The following is a 20,563-nucleotide window of genomic DNA, read 5'->3' as shown; positions in this document are numbered from 1 at the left end:
TGGTTCAAACACTGGTTTACTCTGTTTGGAGACAGCGCAACAGCATGCTTTATAGCAACTGCATCAGTCTCCCGCTTGTTGTGTTCAAGGATATTAACCGGCAGGTCATCAACTCCATTTATGCACTGAGGCACAGGAAGAAATTCAGGAACCTTTTGCTTAATTGGCTTATCTAATCCACAGTGGTTGCTTCTGGATTACCTAGGACTTCTTCGGAACTCCTCACCAGCTCCAAAAACTATCAATTCCCTGTTTTTTACTTTCTTTTTGCCAGGGTTTTGTTTTGTATAGATTAACTACTTGTAGACTGATCTTTTCTTCAATGATATTAACATTCTTAGCAAAAACAAAAAACAGTATCTATGCAAGAAAGATATTCTTAAAGAGTATTTAATGCAAAAGAAGTAGTACAGTATTATACGCACACATTGGAGTAACCCAACGCATACAGCCAGGACACGTATTCAGTAACGTGGCTTCGGCATCAGTGACAGTGCCTTGGGCAAAAGCACTAAATAAACTAATACCAAGAAAACAACTTTATGTACTTTCCACTACTCGAGAAAATTCATCGAATTAAATATCCTAAAGGACGACGACGACACGAATTTTCTAAAGAATAAATTGTGTAAACTGCCCACTTCAAATTGAAAAATTTGCTAGCATGCATTGTGGAAAAATAAACGTTGAATACAAAAATATTCTTGCATTTTTTTCCATCTAAAGTTTATTAAAGGGTCAAAGCCCAGACCAAACCCAAACGATACAAAGAAAACATAAAGCTAAACAAATTAGGACTAACCAACCCGCAAACCTATTAGGTCCTAAGCTCAATGTCCTAAATCCAAAAGGCGCCTCTTCATTTACGCGTGATGCATAAACGGAACACGTGTTGAAATCCTCACAGCGAGAAATACATGTCACCAGGCCACCACGTCTTGACCGCAACACCAAGAGGGACACGTGTATCAAAACCCCCTCACTTCACCGACATGCAACCTCCATCGCCGCAATAACCGGACATCTACCGGAAAGGAACATCAACTTCCCCCGAGGTCAGAGAAACAACACGACCAAACTCTACCATAGAAGCCAAACCAATGAAAGTTAAAGATCTCCAATCATCGATTTATGCTCTAATAAAACATCAATCATCTACGATCGATCCAAAAGATCCAACAAGAGTCAATAAAATTTTGTCAAAAAGGTCAATAAAATATTAAAATCACATAATAAAGCTAATGAAACCAAATGGAATAAGTCTGAAGAGATTAACAGATAAAGTAAACGTTGTCAAAAATTGGAAGACTGATTTTTTGTGGTTTTCGCTTTAGTTTTTGACTTTTGTTTTTGCAAAAACCATTTTTCATCCAATCAAGTTTTTGGTTTTAGTTTTTGTAAAAACTATGTGAGTTGCCAATCAAAATTTTTAATAAATAGATTCCCTAAAATTTAAAGAAACTAGTTTTTGAAAAGTTTAACCAATTAATAAAGAAAAACCAAAAATCAACTTTTGTGAGTTGTTATGAAGAAAAACAAAATTTGATTTTTTTTTGTAGAAACTACTACATTTTAATTAATTAATAATTAATAAATAATATTTTCATAAAAATAAAATTATCATACAATTTTTGGTACATTAGATATCATTTAAACGATAATGTGAAATATTTTAATTTGTGTTTCATATCAGTAAATAATTTTAATATAAATAATATTATTTAATTTTAAAACTTAGTTATTAGTTTCTATAAATAAAATAATTGAATTATTTTAATAATTAGTAATCACATTAAAAATGACGAAAATTATAAAAACATAATATGTTTTATTAATACAATATATTGTATTAATCCTGAAATATAAAAATTGCCATTCAACTTTAAGAAAATATAAATAATTTATATAAGAAAATTTATAATTAGTTTCAAAATTTTATGTATTTTTATTTTTGTTTAATTTATAATATTTATATAAGAGAAAACTATTGCTATTCAAGTTTTAAAAATCAAAAATAATTTATATAAGAAAAATTTCTAAGTAGTTTCAAATTTTAATATTTTTTGTGTAATTTATATATATTTTATGATTTATATTTTACTATAATATATTTTTATAAAATATAATGATTAAAATATGTTATTTTATTTTATATTAAAATTATAATACAGTATTCTGACAAATTTTAATTGTAAAATCTAAATATTTATTGCTATTTTATTATATTATTTTAAAGTAATGTATTAATTAATTAAAAAAAAAATACCGCAAAATCAAAAACCAAAATCTAAATCTAAGAAACTAAAAACCAAAAACCAAAAACTGAAAACTAAAAACCAAAAACTGAAAACCAAAAACCAAAATCTAAAAACCAAAAACTAAAACTAAAAACTACTCATCACCTAAAAGTTAATAAAACAGAAGATGTTTTACCAATAATTATAGCGATGACTACAATACATAATGGAATGGTAAATAAATAATGGAATAAAATAAATATTTTTTTGCCACCAAAATAAATATTTAAATAGATAAATTAATGGTAATAAATAATTAGCTCCAAAATGTGAAAACCTGAATTTTAATTAATATTATTGTGAAAGAAAATAGCGTAATCATGTTTTGAAACGGAGTTGTCCAGGAAGACAGTGGAGAATTGTACCGGTCAAGATTGGCTCAGTTTCAATTACTTTTGACCAAATACAGAGCTGAATTTGAACTAAAAAACAAATCGAGTTAGGTCAAATACAGAGCTGAATTTGAACTAAAAAACAAATCGAGTTATATATATTTTTCTTTTGACAAAAACCAAAACAAATGGTATGTTCTAATTCACTATATGCGTTTGACAAAAGGAGAACGAATTCATTATTTCTCAAAACTGAAAAAAAAAACACAAAACAAAAACTGAATCAAAATCTACTATAATATACACTCCTACTGTTAGCAGCTAAAGAGCAGTATAATTGAAGAAATCAACACGTTAATTACACCGAACCTTGATCTTATGAAAGTGCCTAATGGACAAGAAATTTAATCTGACCATCTCCAATGGTTTTATCATATTTTTTACTCTAAACTAAAATAATTATATAATAAAATTGTGATATACTCAAAATGTATTATATTTTAGAATGAAAAATAGAATGTTGAAAAAAACAACTTACTCTATATATAGAATAAATCTATTTTTTATTCTATTATAGATAGAAAAATAGAGTAACATTAAAATATTTTTATTTTAACTTTATTTCAGAATGAAAAATAGAGTGGAGTTAGAAATGCCTAAAATTCATTTGATATATCACTAAACTCTTTTATGAGCGAGATTATTTTAAATTTAGTGTCTAGCTAATTCCTCCAATAATCAACTACCCATCTTGCTGCTAATGTATATGAAGTTGAAGCAGATCTTGCAAAGCTGCGCTGCTACTTTGTTGCCTAGCTAATATTGTAACTATTTTCAAACGAATTTTTTTATTCTTTCAGTTCTCTATGAACTTCTTTTAGAAATAATAAAATATAAAAATACAAATTTGCTACGGTATTTAGTTATGATGGGACCATATCTCCCGTACTTTCGTTTTTGGTTTGCTTGTAGTACAAGTGGTACATAAAAAGAAAAAGAATTTGCAAGACCAATGACTGTAAAAACACCCAAAAATGGAAAAATAAAATACCGATTCTTATTTGATAAAACCACTCTTTTTGACCATATAAAAGACCTTGGTACCAAAACCAAAAACAGTAACATCAATAAAATCATCTTGGTTGAAATACCAAACAACTTTCTGAAGAATAAACAACACACACATGTATATAAGAAAGTATCTCCTCAATCTTAAACCACATAAAACCTCACTAACATTAACTCCTCACATGGTTATTGTATGCTTTTTTTGAAACACTCCACATAAAACCTCACTAACATTAACCCCTCACATGGTTATTGTATGCTTAGAGATTCAAAAATGAAGCATATATGAAATCCCTAAATCCACATATCTACTTGTAACACAAACCCCTCCCTTGCCAACTCTTTACCGCATCACAAACTCGAGAAGAACAAAATAATAGAGAAATATACCCTAACGAAACTAACCAGCCTCAAGATCTAGAAATGATTAGAACAATGCCTCAAACGAATAAAAGGTCTTAAAGAACGCGAAGGATGAACAAGAATCACACTCCACACACGCCATTTCTCATAAAGACTCTGCTGAGGTTTATCCACAAAATAAAGAGAAGAACATCAAAGCTCCAAGGCGATTCTATGATCAGTCAACAACATTCATAACAAAACTATCCGATATCAGTCAGAAAAACTAGTAATCACCGCCACAAAACAAACAAACACTAGCTAGACATCGTCCGAGCTTAATAAACAAAAGTCTAACCACCCCTAAATAATTTCAACAGATGGAAACATAATCCTCCGAGCTAAAAGAACACCTTGCAACCATCACCTATCTAATTATCAATATGAAGGAGGACCACGAGGAGGAGGAGCACCCCAATACACATCGTGTTGAGCCATTTGCTGACCATTTGGCATAAAACCAGGAGGCATATTATACATCGGCGGCGGCAGCGGCTGCATGGACCCTTCGTTACCATCATTCCCACTCTCGTTATCGTCTTTCTCTTTCTCCTTCTTAGCTTCTTCTAGTTGCGGTTGCTGCTGGTCATCTTCAATAGGTAACCTCTCGTAAGTAGCATTGGAAAACGTAGCAGCGATAACAATAACCGGTCCAGAAGCAGTAAGCGGTCCAGCGACTCCACCTCCCAGGACTTGACCCTGAGCTCCAGCTAAGTAAACCGTTAAACCGGCCGCGGCTGCCGGAGAACCTGAAGTCGGAAGAAAAGCACCGCACATAGACAAGATCTCAAACTGACCACGAAGAGACAAAACTCCTCCAGACACAGCAGGCTGTCGCAGAGTAACATTAGTCACCAAACCGCTACCGCTCAGAACAGAAACGCCTCTCCCGCGTCTACGAGCGAAGGCGTTTAGGGCTTCCGCCACGTCAGTTCCCGTGGCGATCTCGAGGACGTGGCTTTGCAGCGAGTTGGGACTTTCTTTGGAGACAACCACTGGGTTCTTCGGTTTGTTCTTGGAACCTGGAGGTCTCCCTCTCGGACGTCGACCCGTAGACCCGGATCCAGATCCGGGTTCGATAGCAAGTACCTCGTCTCGGCTATTAGGTTCCTCTTGGCTGTTCTGTGTCTGTGTCTGAGTGTTAGGGCTTCCACTGTTGTTGGCGAAGTCATGGTCCAATCTTGGATCCGACCGGGGCATACTCGGGTTATTGCTTCTGTGGTGCATAGACGGAGCTGATGACGTCACTGGACTCTCCACTCCTCCCATAGCAACGTTCCCTACCCACCAAGGATTCGCCATTGATTTTACTTTTTTTTTTCTGCTCTCTGACAAAAACTATTCCAAAGGGGGAGATAGAAATCTGAAAAACCTTATCCTAAAGTTTAGATTGCATCTTTTGTAACCAAATCTAAGCCGACATGTTGCATGAAGCAGACACAGAAGTCATGGGACATCATTCCTTTTTTATCATATACCTGAAGGGAAAAGGAAGAAAATAATCAGATCTAGAATTAGCAAGAAAACGCAAAACAAAAAAAAAGAAATAAGGAAAAAAACCCTAGAACTATCACCAAATATCAAATAACGAAAACCCAGAAACCCAAACATAAAAATCTTAACTTTATTTTCCAATCGAATTTAAAAAAGAAACTTTATGTGATTGATTAAAAAGAGCTAATGAAAAAGATTAAATTAAAGGAGAAGAAAATATGGTGAAATTTTACTATCAGCAAAAATCAAATATCGAAAACATAAAAATCTTAACACTATTTCCAAATCGAATAAAAAAATGAAACTTTATGTGTGATTAAAATAAGTTAAGGATAAAAAGATTAAATTAAAGGAGAAGAAAATATGGTGTAATTTTCGAATCTAGAGAGGGAGACCTAAAGATTTGTTCCAGACAAAGCTTTGTACTTGAAAGTCGTAGAAACTCTTTTACTGTCTCTTTCTATTTTGTACTTTGGAGAATACTGGCGTATGCGTACGATAAAAGGACTTAATGGCAGAGAGGCGTACGATAAGGAGTTTCCGGTGGTGGATGATGAATTGTGATTTGATCTTTCGTGATAACGTTCTCTGAAGCGGTCCTCTCTTTATCTATCTCTAGACCAGAGCCGTCCTTTTGGACCATTGAACTTTTAGGTGTTCGTGCAAAAGTCTGAGCGACCTTCTCTAGACACGCCCTGTCTCTTCTCTCTATCTCAACTAGCCCTGGATTAGCTCACTTTTGTGGACCCGTTTTTGAAACTACTGTATTACCCCTGGCTTCAATTGTCAATTTTTAGATCTATATTTGGTAACAAGTTTTCTGGTTTGATTGTGATAAATCAGCTGTAGAAAAGGAGAAACAAGTTGACTTGAGCTTAAGTTAGTATAATACTAAGACCACTTTTATTATATGTAACACTGTAAGAAAATATTTAAAAAACAAATATTAATACTTTAAGATTTTTTTTGGTCAAAATATACTTAAATTTAAAAATCAATAAAATTAGGTAAATAGCATTTGAAATTGTATAGATATCTATTCCTTTACATTTTAACAATTTTCCTATTTTCTTGTATTATTATTTTATTATAAAATATTTTATTAGATTATCTGTAGTTGCTTTATATTTAAAGTTACTTTTACATTATGCAATTAAATACATTGAACCAGATGTGAATTAAATTTTGTAGAATGTATTGAATCATGAAGAGGGTGAAAAAGAAAACAATGTCACGTGGTGCGTTGTTATTAGGCCATTTCCAATAAGATACCAAAACACTAAATTTAGTGTGATTTTATCTATAACAAGATATCAAATTTGACACCATTCCACCAAATTTGATGTAATGTGAATGGTGTTACATCAAATTTGGTGTAATACTATTCATCACACCAAATCTTCAAAATACATATTTTAAAAATACATATTTTAATATGTTTTATTTAAAAATATAATTTAATTACTCTTAAATTTGTAATTAAACATAAATATATTGTATTATTTTTTTTAAATTTATTTTCACATTTCGTGTGATAATATTCATCACACTAAATTTCTAAAATACATTTTAATATGTTTCATTTAATAATATAGATCAATTACTATCAAATTTGTAATTAAACATAAATAATATTATATTATTTGTATTTTTAATTTATTTTCATAAAATTTATTTTTTTATTTTTTATTTTTATTTTATTATTATATTTAAAATAAATTAGTAAATAACTATTATTATTTATCACTTACAAATAATAAAATATAAATATAATCCAGATATAACAAAGTTATTATTTATCAATTACAAATAATAGAAATATAAAAGTTTTAAAACTGAAAACATCAAATAATATATAATATTGCTTTTGGTGTAAGATTTAGTGTTATTATTGGAGATGACAAAAAAAATTAATACCAAAACACCAAATTTGATGTAATTTCAACACTAAATTTAGTGTCATTGTTAGAGATGCTCTTAGATGTATGCATTGTTGAATCAAAAGTAATTGGAAAACACTGTTATTATTGTTAAACTGAGAGAATTAGCTTAATATATATAAATGGTGTTAAAATTAGTAATCTACACATGTTTTGACATATGTATAGATTGCTCTACATTTCTTACTTTAGATTTTCAAAAATGTCTTTCTTTACATTCTCTTTTCTTTTATATATTTTTACACTATCTTTCTTCTTACACATTCTTACATTCTCTTTTCTCTTACATATTCTTATATATTTTTACACTTTCTTTTCTCTTACACATTCTTACATTTTCTTTCTTCTTACACTATCGTTCCTCTTATACTTTCACATTCACTTTTCTTTTATATTTTCACAATCACTTTATTAGTCTCAATTTAAAAAACTATAAACATATAAAAAAGAGTATATTTGAGGATCTTCCAAACTGTCTAACAACAATGACAACACGTAAATGTTTTAGCTAATATAATTTGTAACCACTAAGATATAGTGTTATATATGATCTAACATAACACGTATCAGATAACCAATTATATTCAGCTACCATAACATGTACCAAGTAACAAACCATCTATCAATTTTTTATACCAAATTATATACGAGGTAACAGAATGTATACCATGTAACAAATATTTTTATCAAATAACAACAAATCTATGTAGCATACCAACCATTTGTCAATATTTTTATATAAATTTATGTATAAGCTAAAATAACATGTATCATGTAACAAAATAATTTATCAGATAACAAACAATTTATCAAAAAATATATCAACTCGCAAATCATGTATCTACCAATTTATCAAATAACAAACCATGCATGAAACAATGTATAATTCGATAAACCATTCACCAAAACATTTATCAGCTACTAAATTAAGTAGCAGTTGGTAACAAATATTTTATAACATCTTACTTGAAAATTATTAATCAAATTAGACTCATAATTTAATTAAACACATAATTTGAAAACTATTAATCAAATTTGAAAATATCTATAATCTTCTCAAAAGTTAATTAAACTCATAATTTGAAATCATTAACCAGAAGACGTTTAAGGAATATGATCTATGAACAACATAAATTATATGATTAATAATTTAAAATTATTAATCAAATTTGAAATATCCATAATTTTCTCAAAAGTTAATTAAACTCACAATTTAAAATTATTAATCAGAAGGAGTTTAGAGAACATATGCTAGAAATAACATAAATTATATGATTATATCTTATCAAACATACACCATCAATACATAAACTCGTTTCAAGTGAAGTTAATAATCGCTTCACGTCCACGAGACTAACACGGTTTCAGCTGCACAGACTAGAGTCTAGAGCTATTATGGTCTTGAAATTATTAATTAGAAGGCATGAATACTTTGCCAATATAGATGTTCAGTAGGGATACAAATACCAATTAACTCTTATTGTTTTGGGAAAATTGTTTTTTAGGCCAAAAATAGTAACTATGTCCCATTAGATTAATTTCTATTTTGTACCATTTTTGTCTTTAATGCCCTTTAATATTTTTGAAAATAAATTAAATAAATATTTTTACAAACAAAAAAAATAGAAAATAGTAACTACTGATGAAATACCTATATAAACTTAGTGGTATTGTTTCCAGTTCTAAAAAAGTTTAAATCATAATTTCAGATTTTGTTCTACATAAAGTAGAATTGACATTCTACAAAGTAGAAAATAAAATCCACTTTTTTTTATTGAAACTACAATTTTTAGAATATGTGATCTACGTAAATAATAGTACTCTAAAAATATTTAGAATACACATTCCGCGCTTAACATATCATTCTAAAATCTGTAGAAATCGGAACCTATCGATTACTATAAATCTAAAACCTACAAAAATTGAAATCTACACATTACTATAAATCTAAAAACTTGTAGAAACCGAATTCTACAGATTTACTTAAATCTAAAACTTGTAGAAACTGAAATCTACACATTACTATAAATCTACAAATCTGTAGAAACCGAATTCTACAGATTTATTGTATTCTTCGGATAAGAATAATCAGTTCCAAAAAATATGGGAAAAAAATATTTGGAAATATTAAGTTTCCATATATGAAAAAAATAATTTTTTCAGAAATAAAAATCCTGGAGATAGAGTTTTTTTTTATTTGAGGATTTTTAATATTTTTTACTTTAATTATTTTAATTATTTATTATATTTTAATATTTAACAATTGTTTTGTTAATTGTAATTTTGAATTTATTATTGAAATTAAGGACATTATTGTCATTTTGAAAATAATTAGCCTAATAGGACATAAAGTATAGGCATGGAACTTTTATCCGAGATCCGGATTCGATCTGATCCGAAAATCTGGATATCCAGAGGAACCAAATCCGGATCCGGATAAAATGTTGGATCCGTCAAAGCCGGATCCGGATATCTTAATTTTTTAGTCCGGATATCCGGATCCGTAAGTTTTATTAATTAATATTTCAAAAATAGTAATATCTATATATAAAATTAATTTTATTTAATATATTTTCATTTTTATTTATAGTATATATAAATTATATGTAAATTTTGTAATATTATACATAGAAATAACTAAAAACATTATATATTTTTTTATTTTTAAATTATTTTTCATATTTTATATATATTAATATAATTTTTTATTTATTTTAAGAATCCAAATTCGGATATGGATATCCGCCGGATATTACATTTTTTAGAAGGATATCCGACATCCGGATATCCGAGAACCCGGATCCAGATAAAAATAATAAAATTATAGATCCGCCGGATAAGGATCCGGATATCCGATCCGTTCCGGACCTAATAAAGTATATGACATTTGTGTAATTGGACGTACTTATCATTTTTTTGGCCAAAAAACCAATTTTCTCTAATTTGTTTTGATACTTTTACAAATTTATATACTACCCAAGGTCCAAATTAAGAGTAGCCCCGAAAGAGTATCAGCACTCTTTCTTAAAACAATGGCTTCAGAATTAATCTACCGTGGCCCAATGTAAGTTGTCACTCCTTTTATGAAATTTTCAGTTATTTTTTTAAGATGGGGGGAGAAAATAATTGTACTACTTTGAAGACAATTACACTACCGTTTAACCAGCTTGTAACAAAAGTACTCGATCCATTAAAAAATCAGAGTGATAAAGTGTATTTTTTGGTCAAAGAAAAGATTTTATCCTATTTTCATTCTAAAAGGCAGTCAATACCATTTCACTTATCTGACCCTTGTTTTAACTGCTTCCATAACATTGACATAAGAAACTCGTGATATACATGTTTCTTTATTACTCAACATCATTTATCGTAGCATAGCATAAACTTAGTACATTTCAAAACACTACGCCATAGCTGATGTTGTTTCTTTCTTCAGTTTGGAGTTGATGGCTTGTCTTGATAAATCTTTGGATTGTGTAGTTGAAATCCAAAGGAAAGCTCCAATAGCAAACTCTCGCTTGTGAGCCAAGTCTCCATAAGTAGACAAACCGTAGTCTGCTAAAACCCTGTCGAGTTTCCATTCTGGCATGACTTGGTAATCTTCTTTAGAGTATCTCGGGTAGTGAAGAGGCATCTGAAATACACTTACTTCATCGTTCTTGCGATTTCTGACATCCATCCTCTTACTTATTATGTTTTGCTTCTGATGTACCAATGTGCATGTGTTACGTTAATGTTCTTCGGAGGACTATATAGGGATGCTGGAAGTGATGGTTTACACACTTAACGTGTGAATTTTTGTCACACGAATTGGTTTGTTTACCTTCTTAATTTCCGTTGCTAAACGCATGATTATGTGGATTGTACACATTACTATTGGATTACTTGAAAGAGTCTGATCACTTGCACGTACGATGTTATAAGTTTGAACAAACTCTCCATTCTCCTTCCTTGTTTGTCATTAACCAGTATCGTTTCTAAAAATACTTTCTAAGGGAACCTATATTAAGAAATATAAAAAGAAAAGATATTTCAAAACTGCATTTCAAGTAAAGGGTTTTGGTCCACATACTCCAAAGATATATTTACTTGGCTTTCATACATTCGAGAGACAACTTACATGGCTCCATATTTCACCAGATACTTCAAAAATGTTTCTCCACCAAAACCCAACAACTTTGTTATAATTCCCAATAAAATTAATCAAGATAGACAAATCTTACCTTTCAGACTAATTGTTAATTTATCCATGAACAAGAGTAACCATCAAATCTTATCGTATGGTTATTGTGCGTAAAGCCCAAAGCTCCTTTTGTTTTGTTGTTAATCTTAAAATTTCAAGGTTTCAATATACATCTATCTGAGCTTAAACTAATTTTTCACAATACTAATTGTATATTTAACAGCTTGAGCCATTCAGTGGCGGATCTGGACAAATCATTAGAATGGGAGCACAAATTTAAATTTATAATAAATAAGAACTATTATTACTGTGAATATAAAACTATAAATTTTATTCGACTCATAAAGTTATATTTATATTATATATAATTTCAAATTTTCTTACTAATATTATCAATCAAAATAACACACTGTAAAGAAATTGACTTTTAAATATATAGAAAATAGTATATATAATATTATGTCAATTTATACTATATAATTTTCCTTATCATATCACAAAGAAGGAAAGAACTTATAAATTCTAAGTGTTAATAAAAAGTTTATAGATTGTTTACTAGTATAATATTAGTTAGACTATGTAAAATGGTTTCAAGATTCGACTTATCTTTTAATACTCCATGTCATTTTTTTTTCTTTCTTCCACATCTTTTAACTTTATATTCATTCAACACAAATTCAATTTTTATCCACTACAATGGTCTTGTTCAATAAAATTCAACACTTTATTTTATTAATAAATATTTATTTTTTCTATATCTAAATTAAATAAATGTAATCTCTATTTATAGATAATTTAAAATGATAAAATTTAGTATAAAAAATACAAATAAATTATTTAATTTATAATGAGATTAATTAGTTTTAAATAACTAAGAAAATGTCAAAATATCAAAAGTCTTTCAGAAAGTGACATTGGTCGTCGGTGATCCCCACTTTTTTTTTATTCAGCACCAATTAATCTACATCATCAAATATTATTTTTCAACCTTCATTGTAGGGATTCAACTGTTGAATTTTTTATTCAACACCCCTATTGTACATAGTCTTAAAAGATCTATATTTTGTTTGGAGAAAAAGAAATCTAACTTTTAGAAAACTACTACTACTGCAATGGCGCATCCTCCCAACGCGCCCCCAAAATTCTCTCTCAAACCTAATCTTCTTGAGCTCGAACTTTGGGTTTCACCTAGCCTCTCCAATGCCGATTTGCGTCGTGATAGGCCCATAAACCTCCCGACGAGTCCATCTTCCCCCGCCTCAACCCTCTGCTGCTCCCTCTATGTTCTTTCCTCCTTGCTTTGAGTTTCTGGATTTGTTAAATCTTTGGGAATCAGAGGCGTCTTTGATTTCTTTCAGAGCTCTGGCGAGGCGAGACGAGTCTGGTGTTATCTTAGGGGCCTTGGGTCTGCTCATAGTCGCCGTTTGCGCTCGGATCTGGGTCAGATCTAGGATCCGAGACCCACCAGAACTCCTGACGCGTTGCCGTCTTCGTTCTTGCCATGTCGTCTCGTTCCAATCAGTTTCTTCTATCGGCATGCTCCAAGGTTTGTAGTAGAGCTTCTCCTCTTTTTCTAGAGTGAAAAGTGGCTTCGAGGTGAGCCACCGAGGACCTCTATATTTAGTTCAACAGACAACAACCATGGTGGTCTCACAGTAAGCATGTGGATTCTCCCTCTTGCTCCTGATGATGTTCGCTTGAGTTTTGAGGACAACCCTATGTTGGCGTCGCTTGCATCAAGGGGGAGCTTTCTTGCTTCCTGATTGAGTCATCTGCTTAAAGGAGTTTGAAAACTCTTTACGCGCTTCACTTCTGTGTCCTACGCTCCGGCAATTAGCTCTGTAATGGTTAGACTCTCTACTGCATCTTTTGTGTCGCGTGGCCGGATGGAGCATGTTTAGACCGCATGTGCTTGACCGTAACATGTTCTTCCTGTCTCTGCGGTGTTGAATCGGTATTGTTCTTTGCTTCTTGTCGAGATAACTATGGGATTTGTTCTATCGGCGTCCTCCTCCAGTGGTGTCCCGGGGTGAGAGCCAGCCACCTCCATTGAAGCTGCTTGGAGCCACTTCAGTGTGTTCAACTGAACGTCCCTTTTAGCTATTCTCATGCTTATGAAGTTTTCTGATTGAGCTTGAAGTGCTTAGGTATGAGAGATATACATTGTTGTTTGTTGTTCTAGTTGATCTCTTACTTTCAAACCTTTCATTGTGAGGAACTTGAATTTAAGTACTTAGGTTTTTAGGAGTTTTTTTAAATTTTTTACTTCTAAACAATCAAATGGCTGTCTCAACAAACTATGGTTGCAAGTCATCTTGTAACCAAAACCCTCATTAGAAATAGTGACATTTATACTTTAGCAAGAAAGAAAAAATCAAAAGACGAAAATACAATGAAAAAAACTAAAGAAAGAGTGGTGCAAAAAAAGTAAAGAAAAATTAGAAAAATGAAATAAGTCTGTTAAAAAGAAAAAGAAGTAACAAAGATAAATATGAAACGTGTCAATTGCCAAATATAACATTAATTAATGCTGTATAAAAATAATATGAGTTGATTGAACTCTCAACATAGAATCAAAGAGGGACACTTTTACCAACTGAGCTACGAAATATTAATAACATTAGGTGATAATCCGCGCCCTGCGCAGAACGAAGAGGTTATTAAAGTATTATAACTTTTAATATGTAGACATAATAAAAGTTAAAGGCATAGTAAGAAAAATATATGTAAGAAAGTACGGATTATAGCTAGGAATTTTAGTATGTCAATATAAATTTATATGCGATGGCCATTAAAATTAAATTGTATATTTGTTTGCATGCGGGTAAATTATAAATATAATATTAAATGAAACATAAGCAATAGTCTAATAAAATATAAAAGGAACAATGTATAAAAAAACAAAAGAAAATTAAAAATAGAGACAAAATAACTGCTGTCAATAATGCCTTCAAAAGTCTTTGTTTGCAATCATATTATGAACAATAGCAAAGAGATCATCTAGAGAATTTAAAAATATTATTTAACAAAATATGTGAATGCATGTATTACCTCAATCGTGGAAGATGGAAACGATGAGCTCTACTATTTATATCAACACGGAGCCTAGGTCTTTCATATCCACGTCAAATTCAATCGAAGAAACGGATATTAATGATGGGAAATTAATACCGTATATACCAGTTGTCTGATTTATAAATTGCGTGATGCATGGACGTGAAATAGGTAAAGAAAATCAGTGATGGTCACGCAAAAAATATTTCAGAAATATTCTCCTATTGATTAAGGTAAGTTTTTCAAGTCTTTGAATTTTTTTTTTCCTTTAATACGTTAACAATTCAATTGTGATTCCTTAATATTTTGAAGCATTAAGTATAGGTATGATACCACGAAAATATCATACCACGATTTGTTTCCTTTATCATTTTGTTGCCTTGAATACATACACAATTCAATTGTGTTTCCTTAACATTTGAAAATATCATACCACGATTTTTAATGATCATTCGTATAGGTTATGATATGAACATTATGATAAACGATTTGATATTAGTTTTACGATAAACATTGTTTGCTTATTCCAAGATTAGATATGAACACTCGTACAGGTTATGATATGAACTTTCGTACAGGTAAAAATAACCAATACAAACCGTAAAGAACTTTGTTGTACCACGTTTAAAGAATCAAAAATTGTAATAAAGCGTATATGACTTTAGATGAGGCACTTATTTTGTTGCCTTATTTAAAAGAAAAACTTCCAAATCTTCAAACATACCATAAAGCCTCTCTTAGGTCGAGTTAATATACTGCCTTATTTAGAGCCCCATTTTAAAAAAAAAATCGAAATGTAATCAAGATGATAATTTGCGAAATGTAATCAAGATGATAAATCGAAATCATATAGTATAAACAAATGACCAGTGGCATTTGTATGTAATTATTCTAGTTCATAAAGGGTTTTTTTAAGAAGTAAGTGAGAGTGCATTAGGTGATGACACCTAAGAAATGACACTCATATAATAAACATATGAGGCAAATGTTTATTTTTACCAATGCTTTTCCTTTAATAAGAAAGGGATGAAGACCTATAAGTAAATGAGTTTTTAAAAGTAGTTGGGGGGGCACGTGCCCTCTTTGCTTACACTGTACATCCGCCACTGGAGCAATCATCCTAAATTATTACCCTATTTATGATTTATCTTGTTATGCTATACCAATTATGTCGGAGATAACGGATGAAACATAATAATTCATTTTAATCAATACCATTAACTAATAAACATGTATGCTTATGAAGTTACAAGTTATGACACATAAGTTTTTTTGGGGGCACCTAGTTATATAAACAAATTGACATAATCAATAACTCTTCACGCAGAAGATTAATAGTTTTAAGGAAAAAATGATCGAAATAATAGTTTTCTATTCACTACTTATACAAATAAACTAATTTTTGATCGGATGAAAATTTATTCTAAGGTAGACCTCCATCCGATGGTGTCTAAATAATAGTTAACCAACCTAAATTTTGCTTATATATATATATTCTTTTGCAGTCAACATTTTACATTGAGGAAAAGAAGTTCAATGGGCTATTACAAATTAAGTTAAACTTAAAATAAACTCATTCTCAACTATTTACATTTTTAATAAAGATAAATTTGTGTCAATCCAACCCAATATATAACAATCTAAAGTGCGGCGCCTAATTGTTTACCACATGTCCTACTGATTTACTCCAAAATGAGAACATTTGTCATTTGCCACGGATTACATGTATATACTTTGACTATTTCGCTATGCATACATTATTTATGCAACATTTTTCTTCTAGCTATGCAACTCACAGATTGCAGTAACTATTTAGGAGTTTTTTTTGAATCAAACTATTTAGGAGTTTCAACATTAATTTTACAACGGAGGGGTCCTTCTTAAAGAAAATAAAGTTTAGAGACTAAATCAAATGATTCTGAAATTAAGGAGGTTTGTTTGAAAGACGCGCTCCACTATTAGATCACCTCCATCGGGATCTCTTAAAGAAGGTTTTAAACAAAAGAGAGAAAAAATGAAAAAGGATTAAAAACGAGAGAACCACTGTTTATTTTGGGATTTTTAGAGGTGTTAAGAAACCTTATGTGTCACGGTCTTATCCGACCTCACATCCATGAATCTCTCTCCTTCGTCGGCTTGTGTAAACGAAATCAATCGTTTCTCTTCCTCCTCCAATGTCGATCACTCCATCTTCTCCTACGATTCTGATGTCGATCTTCGTTGATTGTTATTACAAACGCAAGAATCTATATAAAATAATTAGATTTGTAGGTAAAGAATTGGCAGAACTTTTTATGTTTTCTAAAGTCCACACAAAAACATTTACAAAATATCTTCATGATAAAAGCATCTGATCATTGTGTTGGTTCTACACAAAAAAAACTCTCTTTTTTATTTCTTGAAAACTAGTTTATTCTCGATTTTTTCACGTGTTAAAATAAAATATAAAGTAATTCTACAACCAATTTTCTCAATTAATTATAATATTGCTTTTCTGTAAGAGAAATATTTGTAATGACTAAGGTTTATGTTGTTGAACTATTTTAAACCTCACAGATCTTATAAAAATATATATTGAAATTTTTGATTATCCAACTATTTAAAATTTAAAATTTTAATTATTATTCAAAACTTATAACAATATAAACATAACATTTATTTTCATATAATATAATTATCTGCAAAATTGCGGACAAACACCTAATTTACTATTATTATCAATAATGGGGATAAGAGAAGAATCTATGTATGTATATCGGCTTTTATGGCTTTACTGGTCTTACAACATCCTCCTTTATTTTTGTTATGGGATTCATCAACTACAGAAACTGGACTCTACCGAGGAGGCCATTGAGCATAACTTAGTGAGAACGGGATACGAAAATGTAAGGGCGCCAAGGATATATTTAGAGAGTTCAAAGACGAGTTGCTTCCAGTGGTTATTGAACTTGGCGGCTTGGCCATGACCTATGTGTTCATAGTGGTTGTTCTGTTGATCCGAGTCACATGAAACATATGATTCGGGGAGTGAAAACCAATTAGCTAGTATGAGGTTTATATAGCACTTGACATTCTCTATGTTATATAATTCAGTTGTTACATTAATAAAAAACCAAGCTAGTTAGTTTCATGATTTCCTTGATTTCACCGTTTCTACCAACTTAACCAAGCTAAACCGATACACATTGATAGGTGGCTGGTAGGGGTCTGGCAAATTAGCCAGAACCGAGCTACACCACAATTGATCGAATACATGAAATACAATTTATATAGTCAAAATATTAATTATATTTAAACTTAAAATAATTTAATTATATAAATATAATTTAAATTTTTATAAAACAATCCAAAATATTTAAAAAAACTCAATTATTTGAAATTACTCTAAATTATTTAAATATTTTTATTCAAAATGATATAACTACCTAAAAATTTTATTTTGAATTAGTTGATATTTTACTCGATGATACTATCCAAAAATGTGAACTAAACTGAAATTAACCTAAGTTTTTTTTGATATTATAAGATTTTCTAAAATGTTCGCTCTTATTAAGAATTTAATAAATGTTTATAATTTAAATTTTCTTTTACTTTATTAATGCACTTTTCAATAGTTTTTCACCAATAAAATTTAATCAATTCAAATAATTTCATTTAATGTTTTTTTAAAGTATAAAAAATACTTTAAACATATATAAAATCTATCTTTATGAAACAAGTAAAAAATTTAAAACATCTTACTTTTAGAAACAAGGGAGTATATGAACCGATCAGATCGATTTTTCCGGTTATTATTCGAACTATTCGAGATTCAAAATAACCGAACCAAATATTCTTGTTTCCGAAATTTATATTGACTTCCGGTTTGGATAGAAATTGAGTTTCCGGTACGGATCTGTGCAATTCATTTGTTTTTAAAACCCTATTGAAAGAAGGCCGAAGCCAAAACCCTGAAGAAGAGAGAATCCATTCCCTTGTAACCACCATGGTTTTCGCTTCATGCATTCGCAGGTCAGCTTCTCGTTTAGCTTCCGTGTGTGGTCGTGTCGCTCGGTCCCAGGCCATCTCTGCCGCCGTCGTCGTTAACCGCTCGTCCCTTGCTCACAACCCATCTTCTCTGCTTCGTCCTTTCGGATCTCGTAGCCTTCTTTATTCGACGGATACTAATGACCGGTTAAAGTCCGATCAGACGCTTATCCAAGTGATTGACTCCGAGATCAAAGACGCTTTCGATGCTGATGTGGTAAACAAAACCCCATTTCATTTTAGCTTACTCGAGAAGATTAGAATAGAAGAGTATTGCTGTTTGGGTTAAGGGTTTTGATTAAAGTCCATAAAGTTTCCAACTTTATGATCAAAGCATTGGTTTCATGAATTGGGTTCAGGGTTTGATCAAGTTCCATAAAGTTTCATGAATTGGGTTTTTGTTTGATTAAGTTCCATAAAGTTTCCAACTTTTTGATCAAAGCTTTAGTTTCATGTATTTGGTTTTTGTTTGATCGAATTCCATAAAGTTTCAAACTTTTTGATCATAGCATTGGTTTCATGAATTGGGTTTTTGTTCAAGTTTCATAAAGTTTCAAACTTTTTGATTATAGCATTGGTTTCATGAATTTGGGTTTTTGTTTGATCGAATTCCATAAAGTTTCAAACTTTTTGATCATAGCATTGGTTACATGAATTGGGTTTTTGTTCAAGTTTCATAAAGTTTCAAACTTTTTGATCATAGCATTGGTTTCATGAATTGGGTTTTTGTTTAAGTTTCATAAAGTTTCAAACTTTTTGATCATAGCATTGGTTTAATGAATTGGGTTTTTGTTCAAGTTTCATAAAGTTTCAAACTTTTTGATTATAGCATTGGTTTCATGAATTTGGGTTTTTGTTTAAGTTTCATAAAGTTTCAAACTTTTTGATTAAGCATTGGTTTCATGAATTGGGTTTTTGTTCAAGTTTCATAAAGTTTCAAACTTTTTGATTATAGCATTGGTTTCATGAATTGGGTTTTTGTTTAAATCTATTGCACCAATTATTCATAGCATTGGTTTCATGTGTTGGGTTTTTCTGATTATGTGTGTTCTTTATGCAGCAGGGTGAAGACGAGACACCAGGTTCTGGTGACTTTCCTTTTAAGATTGAAGATAATCCTGGTCACAGAACTGTAACGTTGACTAGAGAGTACAATGGAGAGCAGATTAGAGTAGAAGTAAGTATGCCTGGTTCCATGGATGAACATGAAGATGGTATGGATGACAATGAAGATGGTGATGAGAAAGTTAACGAGACAAGCATTCCACTTGTTGTCACTGTGACTAAGAAGAGTGGTCTCAGCCTTGAGTTTAGCTGCACTGCTTTCCCTGATGCGATTGTCATTGATGGTTTGTCTGTGAACCATTCGGATAAGTCTTCTGAAGAAGAAGAACAATTGACATATGATGGACCTGATTTTCAGTAAGTTAACATTTTCTTGTCACTACTATGATGACCAAAAACCTCAAATTTTTTTATTTCTTTTGGCTTTGCAGAGAGTTGGATGAGAACATGCGCAAGTCGTTCCACAAGTTTCTCGAGGCCAGAGGAATCAAACCAAGCGTGACGGATTTCATGCATGAGTACATGATGAAGAAAGATAGCAGAGAGTACTTGCTATGGTTGAAGAATCTCAAAAACTTCATCCAAGAATGAATCAAGATTGAAGACACCAAGAAGAGTAGTTTTTATGGTTGCAGTTGTGTACTAGTGACATCTAAGTTCTCAGTCTTTTGAAAGTGAAATTCGAATTTGAGCATTAACCTT

The 20,563-nt window shown here is 30.8% G+C and overlaps 4 protein-coding genes across 5 annotated transcripts in view; 1 reads left to right on the top strand and 3 right to left on the bottom strand.

Annotated features, from left to right (window-relative positions):
- The window catches only part of LOC103863213, a 743,758-nt gene that overhangs the window by 556,363 nt on the left and 166,832 nt on the right, over positions 1 to 20,563 (bottom strand). The window lies entirely within an intron of this gene.
- LOC103863150 (AT-hook motif nuclear-localized protein 15) lies at positions 4,171 to 6,280 on the bottom strand. Its single transcript, XM_009140906.3, has 2 exons — positions 5,989 to 6,280; positions 4,171 to 5,577 (listed from the first exon to the last, which is right to left on the bottom strand). Exon 2 carries the CDS (start codon positions 5,399 to 5,401, stop codon positions 4,478 to 4,480), a length of 924 nt encoding a protein of 307 aa, XP_009139154.1. The 5' UTR covers positions 5,402 to 5,577; positions 5,989 to 6,280; the 3' UTR covers positions 4,171 to 4,477.
- LOC103863149 lies at positions 10,803 to 11,246 on the bottom strand. The gene has a single exon (XM_009140905.3). It carries the CDS (start codon positions 11,210 to 11,212, stop codon positions 10,937 to 10,939), a length of 276 nt encoding a protein of 91 aa, XP_009139153.1. The 5' UTR covers positions 11,213 to 11,246; the 3' UTR covers positions 10,803 to 10,936.
- On the top strand, positions 18,677 to 20,555 carry LOC103863148 (uncharacterized protein At2g39795, mitochondrial). Of its 2 annotated transcripts, none has more exons than XM_009140902.3 (3): positions 18,677 to 19,013; positions 19,857 to 20,218; positions 20,293 to 20,555. In XM_009140902.3, exons 1-3 carry the CDS (start codon positions 18,756 to 18,758, stop codon positions 20,450 to 20,452), a joined length of 780 nt encoding a protein of 259 aa, XP_009139150.1. In that variant the 5' UTR covers positions 18,677 to 18,755; the 3' UTR covers positions 20,453 to 20,555. The 2 variants fall into 2 exon arrangements, with proteins under 2 accessions (XP_009139150.1, XP_009139152.1); XM_009140904.3 differs by having other exon boundaries at positions 18,719 to 19,013; positions 19,860 to 20,218.

This window comes from Brassica rapa, chromosome A04, assembly GCF_000309985.2.
Source record: "Brassica rapa cultivar Chiifu-401-42 chromosome A04, CAAS_Brap_v3.01, whole genome shotgun sequence".
Classification (NCBI taxonomy): Eukaryota; Viridiplantae; Streptophyta; class Magnoliopsida; order Brassicales; family Brassicaceae; genus Brassica; species Brassica rapa.
This window is presented reverse-complemented; position numbering and strand designations above follow the sequence as displayed.